A 12,645-nucleotide genomic window follows, 5' to 3' on the forward strand; every position below is an offset into this window, starting at 1 on the left:
TTTATATATTAAAAATTTAATTAATACAGTTGAGATTAGTAGAAATAATGGTTTTCTGAGTCTTCCTTAACTCCCCAACCTAATAAATTCTTAACTTCCTTGTCTAAAAACATTCCCAGATTCCCCAAATATCACAGATTCTTTGACCTTCACCTTATTCTAGTACTTCAGAATGCATTAACACTGTTTTGTTTATTTAGTTCACATAACCCCCTCTTCAACAAACAATGTCAGGTTTACTACTGTATCTGTAAGACTAATGACAGCATCTAACAAATTACTGGTGCTGAAATTTTATTTGCTGAATGAATGGCTAGATATACACATATAAAGAGTTACTAACTGAACTTTACACATAATAGCACTCATCATTTGATATGTATCAATCATTATTGGCTATTACAGTAAATGGTTTATGTAAATATCTCATCAATACTCAAAAACCTTATAAAAAAGTTACTACCACATTTCCATTTTACAGATTGGGAAACAGGCTCAGAGGATTAGGTTACCTGACCAAGATCTAGGAGCTATTATGTAGTAGATTCTAGATGCCAACCCAAGTCTGTATAACTCTAAGGCCCATGTTCTTAATCATAATTTAATCATCACGTATTAAAGTTACTCTTATTAAATATCTCCTAATAGTAACTTAGGAGGTATTTCAATAGTCTTAAGCCCTAGCTTTTATAGATATTTGTTACTAATCTAAATTCAAAATATTAAATGCCAGAGGATACTTACTCTTAAGTTTCTAATGCCATCTTGATGTTTCAATTTTTCAAAAAAAGACTGAAAAAAATCAGATCTCTCCACGTGTCTTGGAGCTACACAAAGTGCATCAATGTCAGCTCCTGTAAATTAAAGTAGTTCTTAAGAAGAATATATTATGTGTTATATTTTTTGTTAAAGTACACTCAAACATATGCACAGAAGAAAGTATGGAAGCTAGGTACAAGAAAATGTTAACAATGATTAGCTGTAAGTAGTGGAATAATGGGAACTTTGTTCTCCTGTATTTTCTAATTATGAACAAGAGTTTGTCATTGAATGTTCTTAGCACTAGAACACAGAAAAGCAGTTACCTTTGGTGTGTACTCCAAGCCTATAGGATCCAAATGTGAAAATTTTACCACCAACAGTAGCCACAACAGAAGGTGGGAGGTTCTAAAATAAAATTAAGCAGAAGATATTCAATTATTCAAATTATTTAGCACAAAAGTCACCTCAACATTGGCTGCGCGTGGTGGCTTACACCTGTAATCCCAGCACTTTGGGAGGTTGAGGCCAGCAGATCACCTGAGGTCAGGAGTTTGAGACCAGCCTGGCCAACATGGCAAAACCCCTTCTCTACTAGAAATACAAAAGTTAGCTGGGCCTGGTGGTGGGTGCCTGTAATTCTAGCTACTTGGTAGGCTGAGGCAGGAGAATCACTTGAACCTGGGAAGTGGAGGTTGCAGTGAGCCGAGATCGTGCCATTGTACTCCAGCCTGGGGAACAAGAGCGAAACTCCACCTCAAAAATTAAAAAAAAAAAAAAATCACCATAATGTCTACTGGCCTTTATTGAGCAAATGATCAGACTTGTCAACTTTGTCAAGATTAGACTTGTAAAAGTACTTCACAGATCCTCTGACTGTGATTTGAAGTAGTAAGGGTATTACCAGAGGGAAGACAAAACAAATTCACCCCCACTACACATGCATACATCTCTATCTAAAGAAAAGCTTTTCTTTTTAATCACTTGACCATACATGTCCCCTCCAATTGCCTGTCTTTTGCTTCATCACTCTTTTGGTAGTCACCAAGGAACTCTCACCAAACTAATGTGCTTTCAGCTCTCTAAAACATAATACTCTTGGCCAATCCATATCCCCTTTAGTTTTTGTGACAGGTATGTTTAATTTCTTGATTCTAGCTGTACAACCTTTCTGTAAGAACGGGGTCATTCCTGACATGATCTCCTTATGAGAGCTATTCCAACAAGCTTAATTAACATTTCTTGGTTTATAACATAATTAAAATGCTACCTTTTGGCTGGGCATGGTCATGTCTGCAATCCCAGCACTTTGGGAGACTGAGGCAAGAGGACCACTTGTGTCCAGTTCAAGACCAGCCTGGGCAACACAATGAGACTCCATCTCTACAAAAAATAAAAAATTAGCTGGGCATGGTGGTGTGTGCCTCTAGTCCAGCTACTCGGGAGGTTGTGATGGGAGGACTGCTTGAGCCCAGGAGGTTGAGCCTCAGCAAGAGTGAAATCCTACCTCAAAAAAAAAAAAGAAAAGAAAAGAAAAAAAGCTAATTTTCGCCTCTCTTCAGAGCCAATTCCAAAAGCCCATCAGATATTCACTCAAGTAACCTGATCCACTTCAATATCCAGCCTCAAGCAAGCAAAAAAAATTATTCCAATGCTAACAGATATTGCTTCTGAGTTCTCTATTTTTGTTCCTCATTTTCCTCACTGCCCAAACCTTTTCCTTCTTCTTGGCTTACAAATTCTTAGCTTATATCCCTCAAATTTGTGGCCTCCTTTCTATTCAACGAATACTCCCCTAATTCTAGGCTATTTAATGGCATCCTAAACTACCCTCTAATTAATCTTCCTTTTCTCTTTCACTATCTTGTATAAAATTCACTGGCTGATGTTCTTAAATTACTCTATTAAATATAGCTGTTCTACTCAAAAGTTGCCAATGCCTTTTTCTCTAACTACTGAGGTAAGGATCCTTGGGCCTGTTGTTGAAAATCTCCACATGTTCCTAGGGATCCTTCTTGCCTTCTTATCTTCCTTTCTGAAGCTCCAACTACCAACCAACCAACCAACCAACCAACCAACCAACATGGTTACAGAATCCAGCCTCCTTTCCACTGCATTTGCCATTGTCCCTGCCTCAAGTGCTTGCCCATCCTCTCTGGGCATCTTTTGTTTTTTGGGTTTTTTTTTTTTTAAAAAACAGATGGAGATGGGGTCTCACTGTGTTGCCTAGGCTGAAGTAAGCACAGCAGTGTGATCTTAGCTCACCGCAGCCTCAAACTACTGAGCACAAAATATTCCTCCTGCCTTGGCTTCCAGAGTATCTGAGACTACAGGCATGTACCACCACGCCTGGATAATTTTAAAATAATTTTTGTAAAGATGGGGTCTTGCTTTGTTGCCCAGGCTGGTCTCAAGTTCCTGTTTTTAAGCAATCCCCCTGTGTCGGCCTCCCAAAGTGTTGAGATCACGGGCATGAGCCACAATGTCCAGCTTCTGGCTATCAGTATCATCCACTTTTGGAAGTTCACTTCAAGTTCCACCTCTTCCATGAAGCCTTCCCTGGTTATCCTTACTCCCTAACAAGCTTTTTTTTCCTCTGTGCTCTCTGCCCTTAAAATTCTTAAATTCTTTTTTGCTATATTTACTGACTTTTTTGGTATGTAAAATCATATTTAATCTTTAATATTTAAATTTCTCAAAGTTAAGAACTTTGTCTACTACTTCTCTGTATTTTCTCACAATGCCCAGTACAAGTTCTGAAGAATATGTGCTGATTAACTTCACCTTGAATAAAAGTATCTATATAATAGGATATTATGCTTAACGCCTCTGTGTAATGAATATTAATGTTCAGAGTATCACAAATAATTTTATAGCTAAAAAGAAGTCAGTAAATTTATTAATCAGATTTTTTAAAGAGACAGAGTCTCGTTATGCTGCCAGGCTGGCCTTGAACTCTTGGGCTCAAGATCTTCCTGCTTCAGCCTCCTGAGTAGCTGGGACTACAGGCATGCACCACTATGCCCAGGAATCTATAAATTTATTCATAATTAACATGAATGAAATGGATAGAGAAGCCAGGACCTTAAAAAAATCTTTTAGTTCACATTTCTACTTTGAGAAGTCTGATTCTTGGATGATTTATGAGAAAGTGATACACTAAATCACAGTTTGCCACGGCCATAGTATCTAACTAAAATTATTTGATCTGGGGTTCTATACTATTTAAAGTTTAAATATCCCAATTGTGTATGGAGTCAAATCATCTTTGATTGAACCCAAATCCTTCAGTTACTTTCCAAAGTAAAACATACATAAAGAGAATTATAGGCTGTGAGTGGTGGCTCTTGCCTGCAATCCCAACACTGCGGGAGGCTGAGGTGGAAGGTTCACTTGAGCTCAAGAGTTCAAGATCAGCCTGGACAACACAGTGAGACCTCATGACTTTTTTTTTTAATTTGAAAAAAAAGAGAGAATTATAGGTTGGGCATGGTTGCGACTCACGCCTGTAATCTCAACACTTTGGGAAGCCAAGGCAGGAGGATCACTTGAGTACAAGAGTTTGAGGCCAACCTGGGCGACATGGCAAGACCCTATCTCTACAAAAAAAAAAAAAAAGTAGCTGGGCATCAGGATGTGTACCTGCAGTCTCTGCTACTTGGGGGGCTTGGGTGGGAGGATTGCTTGAGCCCAGGAGTTTGAGGCTGTAGTGAGCCATGATTATGCATGCCACTGCACTACAGCTTGGGAGACAGAGATCCTTCCCGCATTCCCCCACATGAAAGAGACAATTATAATTCACATAGAAAAATGACCTCATCTACTCAATGGAAGATGTTAACTTTTTTTTTTTTTTAATTACTTGTGACTAGAATTTCACCTGCTCAGAATTTGACTCATCCAATAACTTTAACTATTGATAACCCTGTTGAGTTCAGAAATGAGACAGACGGCCTTTTGGCAACAAAAGTAAACAGCATAAAGACCATGTTAAACTCAATGACTATAGTCCTTAGGAGACTCAACTTTATTCTGAGCCCACTGTTTAAAGCTGTAAAAGAAAAATTCTAGACCAGGTGTGGTGGCTCACGCTTATAATCCTAGCACTTTGGGAGGCCAAGGCGGGTGGATTGCTTGAACTCAGGAGTTTGAGATCAGCCTGGCCAACATGGCAAAACCCTGTCTCTAACAAAAATACAAAAATTATCCAGGCATGGTGGCGCATGCCTGTGGTCCCAACTATGTCGGAGGACTGCTGGAGCCTGGGAGGCGGAGGTTGCAGTGAGCTGAGATCGCGCCACTGTATTCCAGCCTGGGTGACGGAATGAGACTCTCATCTCCAAAACAAAAAAAAAAAAAAAAATTCTGCAGGTGTTTACCTAATTTCCAAATCCGTGCAGATTAAGGGACAGAAAGGGACTTTACAGGTAGACACACTGACAACTGTGAGACGTTACCTTTCAACTGACTGCTGTTAGGGCAAAGATGGGAAAACTATGAAAATCAAAAACCTTAAAATGTAACAGTATTGTCTACCTAGTGATGAGGCAAATGGTATCACCCAGTTGAACATTCTCTCCCTCATTCTGGTACAGCCAGTAAAATAATCTTCACAGTGGTGATTCTCAGACAACAATAAAAATTCAATTGTGAGGCTGGGCACGGTGGCTCATGCCTGTAAGTCAAGAGCTGAGGTGAGATCGTGCCACTGCACTACAGCCTGGGTGACACAGCGAGACTCTGCTTCCAAAAAAAAAAATAATAATAAATAAAATTTAGGCTGGGCACGGTGGCTCACACCTGTAATCCCAGCACTGTGGGAAGCCGAGGCAGGCGGATCACTTTGGGAGGCCGAAGAGAACGGATCACTTGAGGTCAGGAGTTCGAGACCAGCCTGGCCAACATGGTGAAACCCCATCTCTACTAAAAATACAAAAATTAGCTGATGGCATGGTGGCATGCACCTGTAATCCCAGCTACTCGGGAGGCTGAGGCAAGTGAACTGTTTGAACCCAGGGGCAGAGGCTGCAGTGAGCCAAGATTATGCCACTGCACTGCAGCCTGGGCAACAGAGACAGACCATGTCTCAAACAAAAACAAAACCAAGGCCAGGTGTGCTGGCTCACACCTGTAATCCCAGCACTTTGGGAGGCTGAGATGGATAGATCACCTGAGGTCAGGAGTTCGAGACCAGCCTGACCATTACAGTGAAACCCCGTCTCTACTAAAACTACAAAAATTAGCCGGGTATGGTGGGAAGTATCCCAGCTACTTGGGAGGCTAAGACAGGAGAATCGCTTGAACCTGGGAGGTAGAGATTGCTGTGAGCTGAGATCTCACCACTGCACTCCAGCCAGGGCAACAGAGCAAGATTATGTCTCAAAACAAAAACAAAAACAAAAACAATTATATTCAAAATATAGTTGGCCTTCCATATCTGCAGATTCAACCAATCGTGCACGGATAAAAAATATTGGGGGGGAAAAAGCCATAAAAAATAAAGCAAATTTTAGGCAAGGCGCAGTGGCTCATGCCTGTAATTCCAGCACTTTGGAAGGCTGAGGTCAGAGGACTGCTGGAAACCAGGAGTTTGAGACCAGCCTGGGTAATATAGTGAGACTCTTGTCTCTACAAAAAATAATGAAGAAAATAAGCCAAGCACAATTGTGCATTCCTACAGTTACAGCTATTCACGAGGCTAAGGTGGGAGGATCACTTGAGCCCAGGAGTTTGAGACTGCAGTGAGCTATATAACTGTGCCACTGTACTGCAGCCTGGGTGACAGAGGGAGAGTCTATCTATAAAAAAAAATAAAATAAAATTTATGGCCAGGCATGGTGGCTCACGCCTGTAATGCCAGCACTTGGGGAGGCTGAGGTGAGATCGTGCCACTGCACTACAGCCTGGGCGACAGAGCGAGACTCTGTCTCCAAAAAAAATAATAATAATAAATAAAATTTAGGCTGAGCGTGGTGGCGCACGCCTGTAATCGCAGCACTGTGGGAGGCTGAAGCAGGTAGATCACCTGAGATCAGGAGTTCGAGACCAGCCTGGTCAACATGATGAAACCACGTCTCTATTAAAAATACAAAAATTAGTCCAGAGTGGTGGTACACGCCTGTAGTCCCAGCTACTCAGGAGGCTGAGGCAAGATAATCGCTTGAACTGGGAGGAGTAGGTTGCAGTGAGCCAAGATTGCGCCACTGTACTCCAGCCTGGGTGAAAGAGTGAGATTCCGTCTCAAAAAAAAAAAAAAAAATTAAACATGCTAATAAAAAAAAATTACAGTGACAACTATTTACATAGCATTAACATTGTATTAGATATTTTAAGTAATCTAGAAATGATTGAAAGTATGCAAAAGGATATGAAAGGGTAACATGCAAATATGTACTATATTACTTTATATAAGGAACCTGAGCATCCACAGATTTTAGTATCTTTGGAGGTCACAGAACCAATCCCCCGGAGGATACCAAGGGAGGACTGCACTACACAAAGCAGGAAAATGTAATCAATTTCAGGGGAAAAATAGTTAAGCTACAGGAGGGGAAAAGAGCTCTGTAGTTATAAATTAGTTTGCAAATTCCTATGTCTTAGGAACCAAGCAGGTAGGCAAATAAGGGAATCCCACATGAGAAACATAGTAACTGCTCAACTAATCACCTTGCAAAGAAAACAAGGAGTGGTGGGGGCCATGAGGCAATGGAAGATAGGAGCCCAATCCCCTTCAAGCCTCTTCCTGCTGTGCACAAAGGCAGGCCCAGCATTGCCAGATCTAACACTTTATAAAAACAGTTGAAATGTGATTTTTAAGTAAAATCTGATATTTGGCCTACTACATACGAGTCAAACAAGACAATTATGTGGACTCACAGCTATATATTGGCTACTTCTGGGTAAATCCTCATCTACTTAGAAATTCAACCGTCTAGACCAGTTCATTCCTATGTATACCAGAGAGCCAAGCTTTGATGTATTTCAGCTACTTCTCAACACCTGCATCTCATTGCCAGGATGAATGACCAAGATATAATAAAAACAAGAATTCCACATAGTTTAAAGTCTTACCTTACTCTCACTGACATCAGAAATCCATTCTTTTACTAAATTGTTCAATTTACCAAGAACCACTAGCCTATTAAAAAAAAAAAAAAGCTTCAGATTAAAATGAACAAACAGTATTTTTAAAAACCCATATAGGCAATACCCTTTGTGTTGATGTTAGGGTAAAACCAAAACATACATGCAATAATGCTATCACATCTATTGACACAGGGCCATCTCTTTGGCATTCTTAGATCCTTAATAGTGTCAAAGAGGTGATAAATCTGATTACAATATTTTAGTTTTTGAGCTATGTTCAAAATTCAAAAAGCCTAATAAAAACCATAAAATTGCCTTCAATGAGGCTCTAAAGGCCTAGTGAATTGTCAACTTTCTTGGCTTTACTATGGAATTCAATTCAATGTGGTAATAGAAGCTAGAATTGCTAGTAATAGGTCTTTGACTAATTAAAATGGGCAAACTAATTACTGGCTAATTTCTGTCTAATAGTATTAAAGAAGTTTAGTATTATTAAAACAAACTTATAACCAATGGCATAAATGAATCCACATTTAGAAGAGAAAAGCAGGGTTTAAGACATCCCAAAGAAGGCCAGGTGTGGTGGCTCACGCCTTTAATCCCAGCACTTTGGGAGGCTGAGGTGGGCAGATCATGAGGTCAGGAGATCGAGACCTGGCTAACACGGTGAAATCCCATCTCTACTAAAAATACAAAAAAAATTAGCTGGCCATGGCGGCATGCGCCTGTAGTCTCAGCTGCTGGGGAGGCTGAGGCAGCAGAATGGTGTGAATCTGGGAGGCGGAGCTTGCAGTGAGCCAAGATCATGCCACTGCACTTCAGCCTGGGTGACACAGCAAGACTCTGTCTACAAAAAAAAAAAAAAAAAAAAAAAAAAAGACATCCCAAAGATAACATGCAAAACTGAACTTCTGTCCAAACTTACTCCTTCAAGGTGCCGAGACCAAAAATCTTGGCCATCATCCTTGACCTCTCTCTCACACACATTCCAGTCATTAAACTCTAAGAACCCTACCTTTAAAATATATCCAGATTTCTACTTTTTATTACCTCTATGACCATCCTCCAGGTTCTAGCCAGCATTATTTCCTCCTGGGGCTATTATAATTGCTAGATAACTGGTTTCTCTGCTCTGCCCTTGCACTTCTCTTAAGATTACTCTAATACAGCAGCCAGAGTGACTGTTAAAACTTTTTTAAGTCCAGTCATGTCAATCTTCTTCTCAAAACTCTAATAGCTTCTCACTTCACTCAGAATAAACCAAACCTTGACAACACCTTACAAGGTCCTAAGAGCTCTTGCCCTCCAAGCTCCTTCCCACCTTGCTTTCTGCAAGCCTATATCTTCCTGCTTCCTCACTGCTGATACCCAGGGTATCTTGCTAAGTACTCTTCAAATACACCACTTCAAGAGTTCTGCCTAGAACACTTTTCCTTCAGATAGACACATGGCTCCCTCTTTCATCTTTAAATATTCCCTTAAATGTGACTTTTTCAAAGAGGCTTTCCCTGAAACCTCTACCCCCTCAGCTTTTTCTCAGTAGCACTTATCATGTGTAATATTACTCACGAGTGTAATACTGATATTATTGATGACAAATCTCTTCCTCTAACCCCTACCTAAAATGTAAGCTCCAAGAGGGCCAAGACTTTTCTTTTTGTCATTTCTGCACCTGTATGTAGAGACATAGTAGGTATTCAATATGTTCGTAGAATTAATGATTAAACAGTACACTGTCAAATATTTTATGGTTTTCAATGACACACCTGTGGTTCAATTCTTCCTCATCTTCAAACACTCCAAATGGTTTCATGGCGTCAATTAATTTCTGTGTGTAAATATGATCAATTTCTTTAGGACACGCCAAACTAATCGGAGAGGTAATTCCATAATGCTTTTGTTGACACTGGCTGTCCAGCATGGTGTTTCTGTTCAAGAAAATAAGAAAAATGAAACAACAGAAAAAATTTAAAATATATATCATACTGATACATTGAATCTCTCAATCTACTCATGTTAATTCAGTTACCTTAAAAGTTTACTTAGTACTAACAGTGGGGGCAGATACTTTCTTTTAAAGGAAAAATGAGTATTTTATGTTTATGTTTATGAAGGGGCTATTCATACTGCCTGCAGCTTTCATGGTTAGGATGTCTTTTCAAGCCAAACGCAGCATGTGTTGGCATCAAGACAATTGTACCAACACCACTCAGCTCAAACCCAGAGTTTGATTGGGATCTGCGCCAGGGCCACCTCCACTACCCTGCAGACTTAAGTCAAGTACCATCCAGATTCTAGAATCTTTGAAAAGCAGTCAACCACTTGAAAGAAAGCTTTTAGTAAAAACAATGGGTTTTTTTTTCCCCAGGAAAGAAATGAAAACATCCCATTAGAAGGTCCTTGTGAAATAATCTGGCTTTTATTTTTTATTTTATTTTATTTTATTTTTGAGAGAGTCTCGCTCTGCCGCCCAGGCTGGAGTGCAGTGGCGTGATCTTGGCTCACTGCAAGCTCCGCCTCCCGGGTTCACGCCATTCTCCTGCCTCAGCCTCCCGAGTAGCTGGGACTACAGGCGCCCGCCACCTCGCCCGGCTAGTTTTTTTTGTATTTTTTAGTAGAGACGGGGTTTCACTGTGTCAGCCAGGATGGTCTTGATCTCCTGACCTCGTGATCCGCCCGTCTCGGCCTCCCAAAGTGCTGGGATTGCAGGCTTGAGCCACCGCGCCCGGCCAAATCTGGCTTTTAAAAAGGAAATCACAATTAGATTTGTCCTTGGGAAACCTAGGTTAACATCCTCTGCTTGAATCAGAGTTTACAGTCCTAGTATTTTGCCACTCTAGCTAATTATTCTCTTCATTTTAGACTGGTACCCATACCATCTTCGCATTGAAATAAAATTCTTTACACTACTGGCAATCTTTTGGAAGATACATGAGCCACCCTCTAAAGATCTTAGCCATCAGGAAACTACGGTCTTGAATAAAGTACAACAGAAGTTCTGAGATTTTTTTTTTTTTTTTTTTTTGAGATGGAGTCTCTCTCTGTCTCCCAGGCTGAAGTGCACTAGGGAGATCTCAGCTCACTGCAACCTCCGCCTCTTGGGTTCAAGCAATTCTCCTGCCTCAGCCTCTCAAGTAGCTAGGATTACAGGAATGTGCCACCACATCTAGCTAATTTTTGTATTTTTAGTAGAGATGGAGTTTCGCCATGTTGGCCAGGCTGGTCTCGAACTCCTGACCTCAGGTGATCCACCAGTCTCGGCCTCCCACAGTGCTGGGATCAAGAGCCACTGCGCTCGGCCAATTGAAGTTCTGAGACTTTGAGTTTACACAAACTAATTAACTTCAAAATAAATTCTGGGACCGACAGGGGTTGGCAAAACTTTTAATTTTGCTATGAAAGTGAAAACATACACACTAAACAACCAACGCTACCATTTGTCTTCAACATGCTTCCACGAAGGGCCATTAACACCAAGAGTAAGAATGTAATCTCAAAATTATAATCAATCTTTCAAGTTGAATAAATTAGCCCTGTAAAAAATAACACATTATAGAGATCGTTTAATTGTTTTTGGATTTTAACTCGTCAAAACACTGTCTTACCCCTACTAAGTGCACAGAGTAAGACACGCTCTTTAGATAAAGATCTCATTAGAGGCCAGGCGTGGTGGCTCATGCCTGTAATCCCAGTACTCTGGGAGGCTGAGGTGGGTGGATTACCTGAAGTCAGAAGCTCAAGACCAACCTGGACAACATGGTGAAACCCCGTCTCTACTGAAAATACAAAAAATTAGCTGGGCATGGTGGCTGACGTCTGTAATCCTGGCTACTCGGGAGGCTGAGGCAGGAGATTCCGCTTGAACCTAGGAGGTGGAGGTTGCAGTGAACTGAGATCGCACCACTGCACTCCAGCCTGGGCAACAAGAGCGAAACTCCGTCTCAAAAAAAAGAAAAAAAAAAAAAAAAAGATCTCATTAGGTAGAGAGGGAGAAAGAATCAATGGAAGATAAAACAGCGTGTATACCTTCCAAAATGACTCAAAAAAAAAAAAAAACACAAAACCCAAAAAACAAAATACAGCTTAATTTCTCTTCTGTATTTATTTTGTTGTAGAACAAACAAAACTCCAATTAGTTATTTCAAGTTGTAATTTCTTTTTAAAGATTTGGCTTTTTACCTCTGAGAAAGCTAGAGCAGTGTTTTGGTATTATTTGTGTTATTTATATGTAAATATACATGGTAAATGAATAGGACAGAGTAATTATCTACATATGTATATAATATCACTCAATCACAATAATCCTAACAGGTATTGAATAAGTGCCATTTTACAGATAAGTATCTGAAAGTTAAGAGAGGACAAGCCAGAATCTGACCTCCAAAACCTCTTTCCACTACTCCATTCTCTCCTCCATAACTACTTCAGCTCTGACACTATGATGACGGCCTCACTTTCTTACCTGTATGCTGACAAAGTTAGCCAACTAGCCTACTGGCCCTAAAATTCCAAATCTAGAGTTCTGAACTTCCCCCATCTAGAGGGGAGGGAAAAGTAAACAACAGAATCCCACATTTCCTTTAAACCATCAATTTCACTTGTAGGCAAACACCCTAGAGAAATTTTGGTTACAAACGCACAAAGAGACTGTAAAAGAATGTTCGCTGTCACACTGTAACACTAAAAACTTAGAAATAACCTAAAATAGTCACTAACAAGAAAAGAATTAAATTAGGATGCATTCCTACAGTAGAATACAATACAATATTAATTACAACTAAAATACTAACGTGAACAAAG

The 12,645-nt window shown here is 40.2% G+C and overlaps 1 protein-coding gene across 2 annotated transcripts in view; it reads right to left on the reverse strand.

Moving 5' to 3' along the window:
- The window catches only part of PAPOLG (poly(A) polymerase gamma), a 42,697-nt gene that overhangs the window by 28,756 nt on the left and 1,296 nt on the right, over positions 1-12,645 (reverse strand). The window contains exons 2-6 of one of the 2 annotated variants that reach the window (XM_077959534.1): positions 9,612-9,773; positions 7,831-7,897; positions 2,030-2,142; positions 1,086-1,167; positions 745-854 (exon numbers count right to left, since the gene is read on the reverse strand). In XM_077959534.1, the coding sequence (XP_077815660.1) occupies positions 745-854; positions 1,086-1,167; positions 2,030-2,140 (303 nt within the window). In that variant the 5' untranslated portion in view covers positions 2,141-2,142; positions 7,831-7,897; positions 9,612-9,773. The remainder of the gene's footprint in view (positions 1-744; positions 855-1,085; positions 1,168-2,029; positions 2,143-7,830; positions 7,898-9,611; positions 9,774-12,645) is intronic. The other variant, XM_001115228.5, reaches the window with a different exon arrangement.

Source organism: Macaca mulatta, chromosome 13 (genome assembly GCF_049350105.2).
Source record: "Macaca mulatta isolate MMU2019108-1 chromosome 13, T2T-MMU8v2.0, whole genome shotgun sequence".
Classification (NCBI taxonomy): domain Eukaryota; kingdom Metazoa; phylum Chordata; class Mammalia; order Primates; family Cercopithecidae; genus Macaca; species Macaca mulatta.